The sequence below is a fragment of the Rhinoraja longicauda genome, chromosome 18 (genome assembly GCF_053455715.1).
Source record: "Rhinoraja longicauda isolate Sanriku21f chromosome 18, sRhiLon1.1, whole genome shotgun sequence".
NCBI lineage: Eukaryota > Metazoa > Chordata > Chondrichthyes > Rajiformes > Arhynchobatidae > Rhinoraja > Rhinoraja longicauda.
Window position 1 is genome coordinate 7,161,391 of NC_135970.1, and position 18,456 is coordinate 7,179,846.

At 45.1% G+C, this 18,456-nt stretch overlaps 1 protein-coding gene across 1 annotated transcript in view; it reads left to right on the plus strand.

The window, feature by feature from the left end:
* Positions 1-18,456, plus strand: part of chid1 (chitinase domain containing 1) — an 89,023-nt gene that overhangs the window by 37,457 nt on the left and 33,110 nt on the right. Inside the window, exon 9 of the mRNA XM_078415053.1 lies at positions 3,354-3,509. Within this exon, the coding sequence (XP_078271179.1) occupies positions 3,354-3,509 (156 nt within the window). The remainder of the gene's footprint in view (positions 1-3,353; positions 3,510-18,456) is intronic.

Here is an 18,456-nt window from a genome sequence, read left to right on the forward strand (position 1 = left end):
CTTTTTAAATGCTTGCTGTTACCTACGCACAGTAAATACTTTTGAGTGTCATTCCCCATCTGTCAAGGTGCACATTATATCGTCGTACATTATTTTGGTTCTGAACCTTAAAATCATTCATTAAGATGGAGTGAGTTGTTTCTGAGACTATCATGTTGTAGTTTTATTATGTTTTATTTCTATTCTGGTACAGATATCCCACCAAAGGCCTTTTCAAGTGAGGATGGTAGCCTGAAAAATCCATTCTGTGGTGCATGCTTTCTTTTCCTTGCTTTGTAGCACAAAATCTTTGAAGTTCACAAGGTAATGGTGCCCATCCTTCGTACTGGAATCCTGAGACACCTGCATGCATGTGATATGGAAACCTGGCCTGTGGGTTTGACAACGTTGTGAGTTCCCAGAAACTTCAGGAATGAGTAGATTGCACTCGCGCATTGTTTCCCCATGGAAACGTGAGGCTCCTCGTGTACTGCAAAGACTGTCACCTCTCAACATGCACTTGCAATGTGGCACGAGCTGAAAATCCTCATGGTCAAAGGCTGGTAACTGGGAAGTGGCCGTGAAGATCTCGTGCTCTTTGGTTGTGCCATATTTCAGCTTAATCACGTATCAAAGACTATCGCACTGAAGTCAGAAGTGTTATATCGACGGATGATTGCACTCCTGGGGGTGCTGGCTGATAATTTGCAGCTCCTCATATAATGAAAATATTGGATGTGGCTCAATGGATTTCACTTCTTGGGACACCAGTATCAGTGGTGGGGAAGGAGAGAGCTATTCTATCAGGATGTCATTCAGTTCATATGGGCAGACCATCGTCCTAGTGATTTGAATAGTCAAGGCTGTAGATTGACTGTAAACTTTAAACTAAATAGTGGGGGTTTGAATTTTCCATTCAAACTCAGCCCTTTGGCCCCAAATATATCTGCCATCTTTCGTGTATCACCCTCTGTGAAACAAAGTATGATTTAAAAATCCCTGCCTTTACCGGAGGGGATCCTATTGCTTTCTCTTTGCATATGTAGAATATAAAACAGTACAGCACAAGATTAGGCTTTTCGGCCAACAAAGTCTGTGCCGACCATGGTGTCAGGTTAAACTAATCTTTTCTACCTGAATGTGATCCACATCCGTCCATTACCTGCATATGCATGTACCCATCTAAAACCCTTTTAAATGCCACTATTGTGTCAGCCTCCACCACCACCAGTCTTGGCAGCGTGTTCCAGGCCCATCTACTCTGTGTGGGGGGAAAAAAGAAAAACCTGTCGTGCACATCTCCTTTTAAAATTTGCCCCCCCCCCCCCCCCTCATCTTGAAGCTATGCACTCCTGTCTGACATTTCCAAGCGGGGAAAAACGTTCTGACTGTCTACCCTATCTGTCTCTCATAATTTTGCATATCCATAGAAACGTTAGCATGCAGTTTTCATCTTCCCTGCATGTTTGCTCTCGTACTCTATTTTCCCCTTGCTCATCTATCCGTATGTCCCCCATTGCTGTTCTAGACTGCTCCTGTGAATGCTGCTTTTATTGGCCATTTTACATTTCTCTTTCTTGGATCTAATATTGTCCCTAATTTCTTTTGAAATCCATAGTCGAGCCACATTTTCCGTGTTCTTTAGGTCCCAAGCATTAATGAACAATTGCGGTAATTAACCCATGCACCTTTTAAAAGCATGCTGTTACCTCTGCACTGTAAATCCTTTGATTGTCGTTTCCCATTCCATCAAGTTGTGCCTCATATCCTCAGGACCGTTCATAAGCCTGGTAACAGAGGGGAAGAAGCTCTTCCTGAGTCTGGTGGCATGCCCTTTCAAACGTCTGTACTTCCCAGGCTCTCTGAGGGAGGAGGATGATGCTTAGCATGAGGGAAGGTGTTGAAGTGGTCAGCTGATGGTTCTAAAGCCAGGGGCCCTGACAAAGCCTATGTGTTCACATGGGCTTTAGAGACATCACGTTATCTGCCTGTAACAACATCGATTGAGGAAACTGTTTTTTTTACTGCCACTCCTTGATGCGAACAGTTCATGTCGGAAGATTTGTAGAACACGTGAATCCTCTCACCGTCCATCACCACTGCTTTTCCTTTAATGCCGGCTTCAGAGCATGGCCGGATGAGACAATGGCAATTCCAGCAGATCCCAGCAGGCTGCTGGTGCAGAAATCAGCTGCCTTCTGGGAAGGAAAGCGCAATCAAACATGAGCAAAGGTTGTGTTGCCTTGCTCCATTCCGGAGCAATGACCAGGCATTGGTCTTGTGTGACTGGAACAAGGGGTGTTGCCGGTTTCTCCAGAGGCACTCGCAATGGAATTGGGAAGCTAGTTCAAGACTTGGCACTGAATTCCAAATTCCAGCGGAGAAGGTTTTGACTTTTGCAAAGCCATGTAATAGAGATCATCAATTCTTGCTACTTTTGCAAAATATGCTTAGTAAAATAAAAGTTGGTCTCGACTAATTCTACAACTTCGACAGTGTGGGCAAGTTGGGCTGAAGCCCCTGAAGGGCTCTACGTGGCATTCTGCACAGCTGCCCCTTATTCATTTTGTACCCATACTAAACAAATATTGACGTTATTTTCAGTAAGTGTAAAGTCGGCCACGATTCCTCACTATGCTCCACAACCGTTTCCAAAGGACTTCTCCACCCATGTCCATTAGGCTAGGATTTTTTTTTTAATATATCAAAAAATATTTTATTCAAGTAATAAATATTTACAAAACATCTTCTTTTCAAAAACCCCATCTGACATTTCCGGAGGTTACACATTCAATGCAAATATTCATTTCCAAATTTACACAGAATCCCTTATTTGGAGGAGCGTCTCCACCACACCCTGCCCTCCATGTCCAGCAGCGGAAGCTAGGATGACCAGCCTGTGTGCACATTCTGTTAGCCTTTAATGATAAATCCTTGTCTGCACCACTCAGCCACCACCTCACCTACAGTACAAGCTAGGAAAAAACATCTTAGGTTTTCACACTTTCCATCTGGTCACTCAATGAATAGAGTAACCTGGTTCTCTGTTTATCATCAATGATCTTCTTTAAATCACATCTGTGATCTTCAGCTGAGTTTTGCATTATGGGAGGCATCACTTGCTGCATGCCAAATGTCTGGCGGCAGTATGAAAGTCCCAGGTCAAACGTTGCAAAGTATGGAGATCCTTGCAAATTACCTGTGAATCTCTTTAAAACTTTTAATTCATTTGCATTGTACATAAAAGCTTTAAGCATTGTGTTCCCTCCTTTACTTCGATTGGAGCACAGTCTGTATGAATGTGTGCTGGTGTGATCCTGGTTTTGTTGGAGTTTGATATGTGGTGGTGTTGAGAGCTGACCTGTGTCTTCCAGACCTGGCCCCAATTCGCCCATCCCGTGGATACAAGCCTGTGTTCAGCTATTGGACCCTGATGCAAACTGGAGGAATAAGATTCTGCTGGGGCTGAATTTCTATGGGATGGATTACGGTACATTTGGTGGAACTGCAGAGCCAATAATAGGAGAGAGGTAAGATATATTGTCAGTCTTGGATTTAGGATTCATTTTCTTTCAAACCAGAATTATGTAATTCCCCGGCATCCAGTCACCATTACATGCTGGAATTGTTGATTGGGCGGATTTACCGAACACTGAATGAGCTGGGACAGGTCGGGAGATTGAAATGTAAAGGTTTGAATGCAGCGTACCGTCTGAAGGCTCATGCAAGCGCTAACCACTTTATTTAATCGGCAGCTTTTAGCTTTAATTGTCAAGTATAATCTTTAACTAGTTTAGGTTTTCAAACCCTATGCCATACCAATGATGCCTTGGCATGTAAAGTAAGGTTTCATGGATTGAGGCCAAGATTTGCAATGGAGGCCTGTTTAAAGAGGTTCAGCTGACAGATTGTTCAGTTTTCAAGGGATGCCCTGAGTATCATTGCTATGAACTGTATAGTTTACATTCTATTTAAATAATTCAAGAGCACTGTATTGCTGACGTTACAATAAGCTGACCCATTGTTTCTGCCTGCTCCTGTCCCACTGAATTAATTCCCACATACCTCGACTCCATCCTTTCCCCCCTGGTCCAATCCCTCCCTACCCATGTCCAAGATACCTCACAAGCTCTTCGTCTCTTCAATGATTTCCGTTTTCCAGGCCCCCACTCCCTCATCTTTACTATGGATGTTCAGTCACTCTACACTTCCATCCCCCACCGGGAGGGTCCTAAAGCCGCAGAACCAGCCAATTTCCCTCTACCAACACTCTCCTCCTCCTCCGAGATGAATTCTTAGACCACGTGTAATGGAGCCTACCAGAGAAAAGGCAATTCTGGATGTAATGTTGTCCAATGAACCAGATTTGATAAGAGAACTCGAGGTAAAAGAACCGCTTGGAGGCTTGTGATCATAATATGATTAGTTTTAATCTGCAATTTGAGAAGGAGAAGGTTAAATCGGAAGTGTCAGTGTTGCAGTTGAACAAAGGGGACTATGAAGGCATGAGAGAGGAGCTGGCCAAGGTAGACTGGAAAGGGATCCTAGCAGGATTGACGGTGGAACAGCAATGGCAGGAATTTCTGGGCAAAATCCGGAAGACACAGAATCTTTCTTCCTTTTTGGAATGAAATTATCCTAAGGGGAGTAGGAGGCAACCGTGGCTGACAAGGGAAGTTAGGGATGGCATAAAACTAAAAGAAAAGATGTATAACACAGCAAAGAGTAGCCGAAAGCCAGAGGATTGGGAAACTTTCATAGGACAGCAGAAGGTAACAAAACGGGCAATACAGGCTGAAACGATGAAGTACGAGGGGAAGCTGGCCAAGAATATAAAGAAGGACAGTAAAAGCTTCTTTTGTTAAGAGAAAAAGAGTAGCAAAGTCAAATGTGGGTCCCTTGAAGGCAGACACGGGTGAAATTATTATGGGTAACAAGGAAATGGCAGAAGAGTTGAACAGGTACTTCGGATCTGTCTTCACAAAGGAAGACACAAACAATCTCCCAGATGTACTGGAGGACAGAGGATCTAGGGGGGTAGAGGAACTGAAATAAATTTTCATTAGGCGAGAAATAATATTGGGTAGACTAATGGGACTGAAGAATGATAAATCCCCTGGGCCTGATGGTCTGCATCCCAGGGTCCTCAGGGAGGTGGCTCCAGAAATAGTGGACGTGTTGGTGATCATTTTCCAATGTTCAATAGATTCAGGATCAGTTCCTGTGGATTGGAGGATAGCTAATGTTATCCCACTTTTCAAGAAATGAGCGAGAGAGAGAAAACGGGGAGTTACAGACCAGTTAGCCTGACTTCTGTGGTGGGAAAGATGCTGGAATCAATTATTAAAGAGGTAATAACGGTGCATTTGGATAGCAGTAAAAGGATAAGTCCAAGTCAGCATGGATTTATGAAAGGGATATCATGCTTGACTAATCTTCTGGAATTTTTTGAGGATGTGACAAGTAAAATGGAGGAAGGGGAGCCAGTGGATGTAGTGTATTTGGACTTCCAGAAAGCCTTTGGTAAGGTCCCACACAGGAGATTGGTGACTAAAATTAGAGCACATGGTATTGGGGGTAGGGTGTTGACATGGATAGAAAATTGGTTGGCAGACAGGAAGCAAAGAGTAGGAGTAAACGGGTCCTTTTCAGAATAGCAGGCAGTGGCGAGTGGAGTGCCGCAAGGCTCGGTGTTGGGGCCGCAACTGATTACCATATATATTAATGATTTGGAAGAAGGAATTAGAAGCAACACCAGCAGGTTTGCGGATGACACAAAGCTGGGTGGCAGTGTAAACTGTGAAGAGGATGTTAGGAGGTTGCAGGGTGACCTGGACAGGTTGAGTGAGTGGGCAGATGCGTGGCAGATGCAGTATAATATAGATAAATGTGAGGTTACCTACTTTGGCGGCAGAAACAAGGAGGCAGATTATTATCTCAATGGTGTTAGGTTAGGTAAGGGGGAGGTGCAGCGAGACCTGGGTGCCTTGTACACCAGTCACTGAAAGTTGGCATGCAGGTACAGCAGGCAGTGAAGAAAGCTAATGGAATGTTGGCCTTCATAACGAGAGGATTTCAGTATAGGAGTAAAGAGGTTCTTCTGCAGTTGTATAGGGCCCTGGTAAGACCACATCTGGAGTATTGTGTACAGTTTTGGTCTCCTAATTTGAGGAAGGACATCCTTGTAATTGAGGCAGTGCACTGTAGGTTCACGAGATTGATCCCTGGGATGGCGGGACTGTCATATGAGGAAAGATTGAAAAGACTAGGCTTGTATTCACTGGAGTTTAGAAGGATGAGAGGGGATCTTATAGAAACATATAAAATTATAAAAGGACTGGACAAGCTAGATGCAGGAAAAATGTTCCCATTGTTGGGCGAGTCCAGAACCAGGGGCCACAGTCTTAGAATAAAGGGGAGGCCATTTAAACCTGAGGTGAGAAAAAAAAAATTCACCCAGAAAGTTGTGAATTTGTGGAATTCTCTGCCACAGAAGGCAGTGGAAGCCAAATCACTGGATGGATTTAAGAGAGAGTTAGATAGAGCTCTAGGGGCTAGTGGAATCAAGAGATATGGGGAGAAGGCAGGCACGGGTTATTGATTGGGGACGATCAGCCATGATCACAATGAATGATGGTGCTGGCTTGAAGGGCCGAATGGCTTCCTCCTGCACCTATTTTCTATGTTTCTATGGCATCACTTACACGTGGTGTCGGGAGCCATGGTAAAACGCAAGGCGGTGGACATCAAGGGAAAGACACTCCAATGGTGGGAATTATACCTAGCACAAAGGAAGCTGGGTGTGGTTGCGGGACTAAAACTCACAGCTCCAAGATATTACTACTTGAGTTCCTCAGGCCAGTGTCCTCGGCCCAAACATTTACAGCTGCTTCATCTATGAGTTTTCTTCCATCCATAAGGTGGGAAGTGAGGATGTCCATTGACGATTGCAGAGTGTTCAGTTCCATTCATAACTGCTCAGCAAGGGAAGCAGCTTCTGCTTGTGTGCAGGCACCTGGCAGCCAGCAGTGAGTGCGCTGGCTCCTGACAACTTGAGCATTTCCCACCATCTACAAGGCAGTGTGTGCCTGCAACTGCTGAGCTCAGCTCCAAAAACACCCAAGAAGCTAAACGTTCTGTCCCTCCACCACAAGTGTGCCATCGTTGCAAAGCGTAGCATCCAGCATCTACAAAACCCACTGCAATTCTTTCTGACCCTGAGCTCAGCCTGCAGCTCAACCTCCACCATCACTCAGGGCATGGGAACACAACAGGATGACCAGCTTCTGACCTGCTCCTGCTGCCAGAGATACTATTCAGGTGACTGGTCGGTGAGTTGGTCTACTCTGGTTTGAGATGATCATGGCTCATGACTTATGTGGCGTGATTGTTCCCTATCTGCTATCAGTCCATGCCTGAATATCGACTAGGTCTTGCTGCATGTAGGCATCCACTGCTATGTTTTATAAGGAGTTGTGAGTGGAATTGAGCGTTGTGCATATTAAGCATCCAGCTACTCTCCATATGTTTCCAATATATGCTCTCTATTATACAGCCCCATGCACCTTGTGTTACAGAGGTGATTTTGGCACCAAGTAAAGGCCATACCCAAACACCCCAAATGACTTTTGCTGAAGGGTTTTAAGCCCAAAACATTGACTATTTCCTTCCCACAGATACAACTTCTATTTTCAAAATTTTTGTCTTTTTTTATTTTAGATTCCCAGCATCTGTGGTTATTCTTTGATTTTCTTGTTTTTTTTAATATTCACTGCCACTTCGCTTCCTGGAAAGCCCAACATGAAGAGGCTTGTTGGTCTGTGATGGGATTTCTATCTATCTCTCTTGCTATGTTCACACTCGGTAGTGTCTCTTTCCCTCTTTGTCTTTGCTAAGCTGCACGTCAAACACCTTTTTCCAGTTCTAACGAAGGGCCTTTGGCCTGAAACGTTGACTCTGTTTTCCTTCCCAAGATATACCCTGGTCTGCTGAGTGCTGGTAGCGTCTTCTATTTTTATATCGGACAAACAACACCCTGCCAAATATTGTGGCCATAATAGATCATCCGCGGTGTTCTGAATAAACTTCAGACGGTCACATGAACTGCTTCTTTAATCCTCGACAAGGGTAGTACATAATGTCCATTCTCTAATGTTATGTGTTTCTCATCAAATATCGACAATGATTGGAAATTTCGTTTAAGGGCGAGAGTGAGCAAGATATTTTATTTTATGGTAAACCACAGTTTTGTAGTTTTTGAACACAGTTTATGTGTGCTTTTTAAAAAAACAACAGATATACAATTTAATTAACTGAATTTAATTTCCACTCTGCTGTGGGAGGATTCAGATGCGTCACTGGATATTTAGTCGGGCATCTGGATGGCAGCCTCCATAATTTAATCCTTGCTTTACCATTTTTACAGTTATCAGTATTTCTTATCCTGCTGAATAAATGTTCTACAGTTCTGTAATCGTTGAAAGAAGATTAAAATAAGAGGCTTAAAATATTGCCAAGGATAGTATGCCCGAGGATTGAGTGTTTTAGGAAGCATCATCCAATGGTCAAAAAATGGAAGAGGGGGAGAAAGTAGATTTTGAAGGCAAATTAGCAAGAAATATTTTTTTAAATGATTGTAAGAGCTTTAACAACTATTGTAAAAATGGAGATTAAGAAAAGCAATGCGAGTCTTAGGAGAAATAGAGGATAATGGAATATTTAGCTTTAGTTTTAATTTTAGAGATACAGCGCGGAAACAGGCCCTTTGGCCCACCGAGTCCAGGCCAACCAGCGATCCCCGCACATTAACACTATCCTACACCCACTAGGGACAATGTTTACATTTACCAAGCCAATTAACCTAAACGCCTGTAAGTCTTTGGAGTGTGGGAGGAAACTGAAGATCTCGGAGAAAACCCATGCAGGTCACGGGGAGAATGTACAAACTCCGTACAGACAGCACCCATGGTCAGGATCGAACCCGGGTCTCCGGCGCTGCATTCACTGTAAGGCAGCAACTCTACCGCTGCGCCACCGTGACCGACCACCGTGCATATGTAGAGCACTAAATGAGTATTTGCAACCTGTATTTACTGAGACTCTCTAAATGTGGCCGTGATGGAGTGGGATCTAAGGTCTGATGGCAAGGAGACTTCAATAGTCAATAGTCGTTTATTTGTCACATACACATAAATGTGTAGTGAAATGAAACATTACCTGCAGTTGAAACACTAAGACCAATAAGAATAATCAATAAAAATGCAATAACACATACAATCATACACTAACACCAAACAAAAGAAACATCCATCACAGTGAGTCTCCTCCAGTCCCTTCTCACTGTGATGGAAGGCCACAATGTCTTTTCTCTTCCCTGCCGTCTTCTCCCGAGGTCAGGCTGTTGAACTTGCCACGTCGGGGCGGTCGGGCTCCCGACATTGGAGCGCCGCGCCGGACGGTGAAAGGTCCATGGCCTATTCCAGGCCGCGCCGGATGGTGAAAGGTCCGCGGCGGGCCGACCCAAGCCCCGCGATTCGGGGCGGGCGAACACGCTGCCTCTGCCGCTGCCGGTGCTCCCGATGTCGACCCCCATCCAGGGGCCTGCGGGCTTCTGACGTCTACACGGCCCTCGCCGGAGCCTCCGGAGACGAATCGCAGCCGCTCCCGCAGCATCCGCAGGCAGCCAGCGCCGCAGGTGGTGAGTCCGGGCCACGGGCTCTGCGAACCAGAGCCCCAGGTGGTCCCAGGTGCATGGCCGCTGGTAGGCCGCAACGGGAACGGAGACACGACACAGAAACAAAGTTCGTGTCTCCGTTCGGGAGAGAGAATTTTTTACAGTTCCCGTTCCCTCCCACCCCCTCCCCCCCACATAACATACAAACACTACACCATATTAAAACTACAATTCATACAAAAACAACAAAAAACACACAAGACAGACGGACTGCAGGCAAGCCGCAGCTGCGATGACTTTGTCATCAATATTGCTGGAAATAAAGTATTAAAGAGTAAAAGAGACTTAAACCAGACCGATCCCCTGAGCTACAATGAGCTGCAGAGAGTATTTATGATAAAAATGTACTCTAAAATGTTACATTGTTATTCAAAGAGTAAAATTAGGGAATTAAAAGATCAGAGACAGGGAGCAGCAGATGTTGGAATCTTGAACAAAGCACAAAGTGCTGGAGGAGCCCGGTGGGTCAGGCAGCCTCTGCGGAAGAGGTGGACTGATGACGTTTCGGGTTAGGGCCCTTCGGACTGATTGGAGCAGGGGGGGAGAGAGGTGGGGATGGGGCAAAACCTGGCAAGTGATAGGTGAATACTGGTGAGGTGGGGGGGGGGTTGATTGGCACTGAAAAAGGCAAGAGAGGAAAGGAAACCAAGGGTAGTAGATCAAGTCAAGTCAAATTTATTTGAGGAATAAAGTGGTGAAATGTAGATCCATGTAGAGGGGGACCCATTTCTCCCAGCCACACCCTGTTCCCTCCCCTCTGTTGTACACTCGTCTCCCATTCAAATGTCACATTTCCCTTTTATCTCCCTCTTTCATTCATATCCCTCCCTTTGGCTTTAAATTTCACTCCGCTTCTTCTCTCCTCATCTAGCACCCTTTGTTTCTTTTCACCTTTAGCCGTTGTCACTTACTCCACCCACCTGTGAATCAAAACCCACCTTGCCTGTAACCACCTGTTACTTGTTAGGCTTTGTCCCATCCACACCTCTCTTTTCCAGCTTTCTCCCTCATAATACAATCAATCTATCAATCTGAAGGTCTTCCAATCCAAAATGTTGTATGTTCATTTCCTCCACAGATATTGCCTGACCCGCTGCATTACTCCACTACTTTGTGTTTTGAAGAAAAGTTGTTAGTATAATCTTAGTCTCTCCTCGCTAACGACACTTGGAACATCACGTAATAGGCAAAATGGTGGTACAAGGGGAACTTTTTGGAGTGGAATTTATTATTACTGCAGAGAGGACCAGTTAATATCATTGCATGTAGAAACGAGGAACTGCAGATGTTGGTTAATACACAAAGTGCTGGAGTAACTCAGCAGGTCAGGCAGCATTTCAGGAGGCTGCAGCCTCACCTGCTGAGTTACTTGATGCCATTGCTTGTATTTTATAATCACATTTTACAGAAACTGGACTGGGGATTTCCCACTCCACTTTGTGAGGATGGAGAGAATATTGGTTAAAGGATAGAAGGTAGAAACATGGTAAATGGTAGGTGGACAGATAGTGGGTTCTCCAGTGAGATTTGACTTCTTCCCAAATCCTATCAGAGGAGCCACATCCAGCTTAGTGAGCACACAAAGCCTGGCGGGAGAATGCAGGAGGGGGGAAGGGGATTGTGACCCTGGGTAATGTACAGGTGGGGAAGGGATCTTGGGGCTATTCATCCGAGGAGTAATTGAGTGGTGTGGGAAGGCAGAGAAAGACTGGCAAATATCAAAAAGCAGCAAGATGGTGCAGAAATGACCATGTTCAAGCAGTATAAGCTTCATCCACCTTCTCCACAATTGTGTTGGCTCTGAGCTCCTGATGCTGCCTGTGGTCCATTACTCCTGGTAATTGCTGTTGGCCTGGTTGTGAGGCCATCGGTGGGTGTATAATATCGACTCACTGCTGCCTTGCAGCCCGTGGAACCATCTGGTAAAAGTATCACCATCTATTTATTCATCACTCTGCGTTTTATTATCAGAATTAAAATGTCATAGGCGTCTCACATTTAAATGTTTAATTAACTGCAGTAAAGAGGATGTGTATTAGAACTGATTTGTAATTCCGCACTAATCATGTAAATGTGGTGTTGGCTTGTAATGAGATTCTCTGTTGGAGAGGTAATGAGGCAGAGTGTGTCAGGAGGAGCTCCATGCACAGATAATGAATGGATTTGCAGAGTGTTATTGCGATCCGGCTTCATCAGTCGCAGCGGCAGGGGAATTGCTGCACCTTTCCAACTGTTAGCGCGCAGTTTTCAAAAGCTGGGATTCACAGGTGCCCTCCCACGCACAGGCACAGCCGCTCATGTACACCCACACACCTGCCTGTCCCTCAGGGAGTGCTCTTCATCTGTAGGTCGATGTATGCTGCACTGTTGTGATTAACTTGCCACCTGTATGCCGACTGCCACTCCATGCGTGTCCCAATGAATATTTAACCTGCGTGGCTTCTTCTCAGATTTTCTTCTGACACAGGAGGTCATTCAGCCCATCGAGTTTGTACTGGCTTTCAAGAGTCTCTTTAATTATCATGTGTACTAGGAATGGAAGAATAAAAACTCTTCCTTGCTGCAGCTTCACAGGCACATTAATATAGCAGCGGAACAAATAAATATACAATAAACAATAATACAATAAATGATCAGAAAGCAGAAGTATGTGATGCAACCTTAGTGCAAAGTCCAGAGTCATTTGGAGTTGAGACAGGGTTGTGGATTGTTTTCTCAGGGGAATCTGGTGGTGGGGAGATGACTGGATATGTATAAAATTCTGAAAGGCCTAGGGTAGACAGTGTGGTGCAAGAACCTGATGGTTGCTGGGTAGATGTTCCTGAACCTGGCGGTAATGGTTCTCAGGTTCCTGTTCCTTCCTGCTGATGGTAGCGGTGACATCAAATCGTGGCCAGGGTGGTGTGGGTCATTAGAATACAAAGAGTACAGTACAGCAACAGGCCTTCCAGCCCACAATGTTTGTGCCAAACATGATGTCAAGTTAATCTCCTCTGCCTGCACTTGTTGCATCTCCCTCCATTCCCTGCATCTCCATGAGCTTATCTAAAAGCTTCTTAAATGCCACTATCACATCTACTTCCACCACCAGTCCAGGCACCCTCCACTTTGTGTAATTTATTAAAAAACCTGCCTCGCATATTTCCTTTAAAATTTCCACTTTGACGTTAAAACTATGCCCTCTAGTCTTTGACATGTTCACTCTCGGATAAATGTTCTGACTATCCTCTTCATGCACCTCATAATTTCTTAAAACTTCTTGCAGGTCAAGAGTATTTCATTATCGTAAGTACCAAAATAGAAGAATGAAATTCTCTCCCCTCAACCTCCAATGCTCCTTAAAAAGCTATTGTCTTCTTATAGCTAATTCTCTCTAATCCAGGCAACGTTCAGGTAAACCTCTTCTGCACACTTCCACGTTCTTTCTTTAACAGAGCAGCTAGAACTTCACATAACACTCCAAATTTGGCCTAAACAATATCAACACACATGACATTACCTGTGTTCTTGAGGCAATGCTCGCTATGGATTGCTTCAGTGTTGGGGAGGTCAATGCCCATGAAGGACTGGTCAATGTCTACTACTTTCTCCAGCCTCCATCATTCTTGGGCTTTCGAGTTACCAAACCCGGTCGTGATATCACTCAATATGCTTTCCATCGTAAACTTGCAGAAGTCCAATAGAGTATTCAACACAATCCAATATAACCCTTTCCCCCACTTATTTCCCTGCAACCTACTCACTCTCACAAGCATTAGATTTCACACTACCCCATGCCACTATCTCTACAATTTAGATTTAGAGATATAGCGCAGAAACAGGCCCTTCGGCCCATCGGGTCCGCGCCGCCTAGCGATCCCCGCCTAGGGACAATTTGGGACAATTTTTACATTTGCCCAGCCAATTAACCTACAAACCTGTACATCTTTGGAGTGTGGGAGGAAACCGAAGATCTCGGAGAAAACCCACACAGGTCATGGGGAGAACGTACAAACTCCGTACAGACAGCACCCATAGTCAGGATCGAACCTGAGTCTCCGGCACTGCATTCGCTGTAAGGCAGCAACTCTACTGCTGCGCCACCGTGCTGTGCCACTAATTCTCCTGCCTCCCACCTACATGGGGAATAATTAACTGTTGCCAATGTACTGGATGTGGGAGAAAACCAGAGGACTTGTGGGAAATCCACATGGCCAGGGGGGCATGTATAAATTGTGCACAGACAGCACAGGAGGATAGGATTGACCCTGGGTCTCTGAAGGTGAGCCAGCGGATCTACCTGATACACTATTCATCTTTCTCATCCATGCCTCAGTTTCAAAGACCTCATTTTTAGTTTAGTTTAGTTTAGAGATACAGCGCTGAAACAGGCCCTTCAGCCCACTGAGTCCTCACCGACCAACGATCCCCACACATTAACACTATCCTACACACACTAGGGACAATTGACACTTATACCAAGCCAATTAACCTACAAACCTGTACGTCTTTGGAGGGTGGGTGGAAACTGAAGATCTCGGAGAAAACCCACCCGGTCACGGGGAGAACGTACAAACTCCGTGCAGTCAGCACCCGTAGTTGGGATCGAACCCGTATCTCTGGCGCTGCAAGTGCTGTAAGGCAGCAACTCTACGCTGTGCCGCCGTGCCGCGTTTTGGGGTTCTTCACACCTCCCCCACTTCACCTGTAAACTCACTGCTCCCCCTTGCTTTCCACTGCCTCTTGTGTGCCTCCAAGTCAATTATCACCACTGCTGTCCTGAAATCTCATTGAACTCTGAATGAAACTGCAGTCTTCTTCCCTGCCTACCTCTTGTGATGAGATTCTTGTACCCAGGAGACTAGGTATCATGGCGACTAGTTCAGTGTTAATTAAAGTGTGGCAGTAAAATGATCCACTGTAGATTGGCTGTGCAGAATACCTTTACTATCTGTAGACTATTGATTATTGGCCAGGCTAATGTGTGTCATAAGTGTCTTGCATCTCTATTCATAGTCGTTACGGCATACTTTACTTTGATGTATATGTTCAGATGGTGGTTTGTGCATTTGGGCCAGAGTTGCTTCTGATGAGCAGATTATATCTGTGGACGGATTCAGTTTGGAACACAATCTTATTGATCGGTACTAATGGTGTGAAAGAGGGCAAGGCTTGCGCTTTTACTCTTCCATTTCTGTCTAGGGAAACCCAATCCCCTATTTGCCAATCTCTCTAAGGACCAGGAATAAATATAATCTAAATCAAGAGCTGATCCTCCTTGACCTCCTCTCCTTGAGAAGATGTCCCATTGGGCGGCACCAGTCTGATCGCGTTGGTGAGCTGGGTTCAGAATCCAAAGTGGGCTCGTTTACTTCCAGCTGCATGAATTCTGCTGGTGTCAACAACAGGTGGTACAGGCCTAACATTCCTCACAGCCCCTGCATCCCAAACCACTGCTTGTGACATTTACAGTCAGACACTTGCTAAGATTAGTTGTGGTGTTACGGTTCCAGTAATATAGGGAGTGCATTGAGGCTTGGTATTGGAAAGAGCCTGGTACTGATGCTCATCCGCTGGACCTTGTACGCAATGCACGAGCTTCTGGCTCAACCTTCATGTCAAACTGCAAGTCTTTGCCTAAAGTACGAATGTCCTCGTGTTAAAAAAAACGGCTCACTCTTCTCTCCACACCCAGTACTGTTTCTGGGCGTGGTGAGAATAGTGACCAGTAGTCAGTCATGTACAGACAAGGCTTTGTGTTCTGCCCTGCAGAGTATTTCAGAGGGCATTAGGGGACCTAGTGTGAGAGGTGTGCTCGACAGCCTTCCCTTCCACTCAGATGCATTGTTGTTGAGCCAGGTTGATGGAGTAAAGTTTATGCATATACTCCTAATTTTGCAGGACTGTTAATTATTTTTATACTCTCTGCAAGCCATTTTCCTTTTCTCATTCTTTTTAGTTTAGAGATACAGCATAGAGATAGTCCCTTCGGCCCACCGATTCCACACCGACCAGCGGGCACCCGTACACTAGTTCTGTCCTGCACACTTGGGACAGTTTACAGATGCCAATTTACCTGCACGTCTTTGGAATGTGGGAGGAAAGTGGAAGAATCCCGCCCAGTCACAGGGAGAATGTACAGACATCACCTGTAGTCAGAATTGAACTCTGGTCTCTGGCGCTGTAAGGCAGCATCTTTACCGCTGCGCCACCGTGCCGCATTTCTCTTCCTTTAACTTTTTTCCCTCCCATCTCTAATACTGTGATGATCCTATAGACAATAGGCCATTCGGCCCTTCGAGCCAGCACCGCCATTCCATGTGATCATGGCTGATCATTCTCAATCAGTACCCCGTTCCTGCCTTCTCCCCATAACCCCTGACTCCGCTATCCTTAAGAGCTCTTCTAGCTCTCTCTTGAATGCATTCAGAGAATTGGCCTCCACTGCCTTCTGAGGCAGAGAATTCCACAGATTCACAACTCTCTGGCTGAAAGAGTTTTTCCTCATCTCCGTTCTAAATGGCCTATCCCTTATTCTTAAACTGTGGACTCTGGTTCTGGACTCCCCCAGCATTGGGAACATGTTTCCTGCCTCTAACATGTCCAACCCCTTAATAATCTTATATGTTTCGATAAAATCCCCTCTCATCCTTCTAAATTCTAGTGTGTACAAGCCTAGTCGCTCCAGTCTTTCAACATACAACAGTCCCGCCATTCCAGGAATTAACCTAGTAAACCTACGCTGCACGCCCTCAATAGCAAGAATATCCTTCCTCAAATTTGGAGACCAAAACTGCACACAGTACTCCAGGTGCGGTCTCACTAGGGCCCTGTACAACTGCAGAAGGACCTCTTTGCTCCTATACTCAACTCCTCTTTTATGAAGGCCAACATTCCATTGGCTTTTTTCACTGCTTGCTGTACCTGCATGCTTCCTTTCAGTGACTGATGCTCTAGGACACCCAGATCTCGTTGTACGCCCCCTTTTCCTAACTTGACACCATTCAGATAATACTCTGCCTTCCTATTCTTACCACCAAAGTGGATAACCTCACACTTATCCACATTAAACTGCATCTGCCATGCATCCGCCCAGTCACACAACCTGTCCAAGTCACCCTGCAACCTCATAGCATCTTCCTCACAGTTCACACTACCACCCAGCTTTGTGTCATCTGCAAATTTGCTAATGGTACTTTTAATCCCTTCCTATATAATGGGGCTTTAGCTAGATTCCAACGATACTGATCAAAATGTTTCCCTCCAAAAGAAATGAGATAGTTTATGTCAACATGAGATAGTTTATGCTGCTTTACAGCGAATGCAGCGCCGGAGACACAGGTTCGATCCTGACTACGGGTGCTGCACTGTAAGGAGTTTGTACGTTCTCCCCGTGACCTGCGTGGGTTTTCTCCGAGATCTTCGGTTTCCTCCCACACTCCAAAGACGTACAGGTATGTAGGTTAATTGGCTGGGTAAATGTAAAAATTGTCCCTAGTGGGTGTAGGATAGTGTTAATGTACGGGGATCACTGGGCGGCACGGACTTGGAGGGCCGAAAAGGCCTGTTTCCGGCTGTAGATATATGATGATATGATAACAAGGGAAATATATCCATGAAGATTGGACATTGGACAATTTTTCACTTCATTTATCAATACAGGTTATTTGTAGTTTTCCAGATTAATTTAGTGTAAATCAAAACTGCTGGAAATGTAATCTCTCTCTTCTCCAGTTCTGATGAAGGTTTTTTGCCCTGAAATATTACCTCTGCTGCTCTTCCCTCGGATGCAGTCTGACCTACTGAGTGTTTTCAGTATTTTCTGTTTTTATTTGAGCTTTATTTAGTAACTGGCCTGGAAGTGATTGATAAAAGATCAGAGAGGGAGCTTTATATTTATAGATAATGTGCACTGTTTCTGATCTGGGGGAGATTGCTGGGATAATGTAAAGAGGCTTTACTCTTGTTCTCTCTTAGTGCAGACTATTGACCATAAAGAGTTACCGTCTGCACTCTCCTTGATGAGCAGAAATGGTCCCATAAATAAATTAGGCCTTTTCTCTCCTGAGATCTCTCATCATGTGACGTGCATTATTGATTTCCTAAGTGCATCTTCAATTGTCAATCGTGCAATATTGGATTTCAGAAGTGTCAGAATGGTATGTGTCCTGTGCAGTGTGAAGAAATTATAGCACAGGAACGGTACGTCTTATTTGCCGTTGGTAGTATGGAATATATTAACAGCCCAGCAGAGACCTTCTGTATTAAACCATTGGGAAAGTCACAAGTCTATTTATCTTACCACTGGCTGGATTGGGGGGGGAGGGGGAGTGGAAAATTTTGTAGAGACACAAGAAAGTGCAGATGCTGGAATCTTTAGCTGATAGTAAGGTGCTGGGGGAACACAGCAGGTCAGGCAGCATTTGTGGAGAGAATAGATGGAATGGAAGATGTAATGTGTAGGAAGGAACTGCAGATGCTGGTTTAAACCAAAGATAGATACGAAAAGCTGGAGTAGTGCATCAGTCACTGAAAGGAAGCATGCAGGTACAGCAGGCAGTGAAGAAAGCCAATGGAATGTTGGCCTTCATAACAAGAGGAGTTGAGTATAGGAGCAAAGAGGTCCTTCTGCAGTTGTACAGGGCCCTAGTGAGACCGCACCTGGAGTACTGTGTGGAGTTTTGGTCTCCAAATTTGAGGAAGGATAATCTTGCTATTGAGGGCGTGCAGCGTAGGTTTACTAGGTTAATTCCCGGAATGGCGGG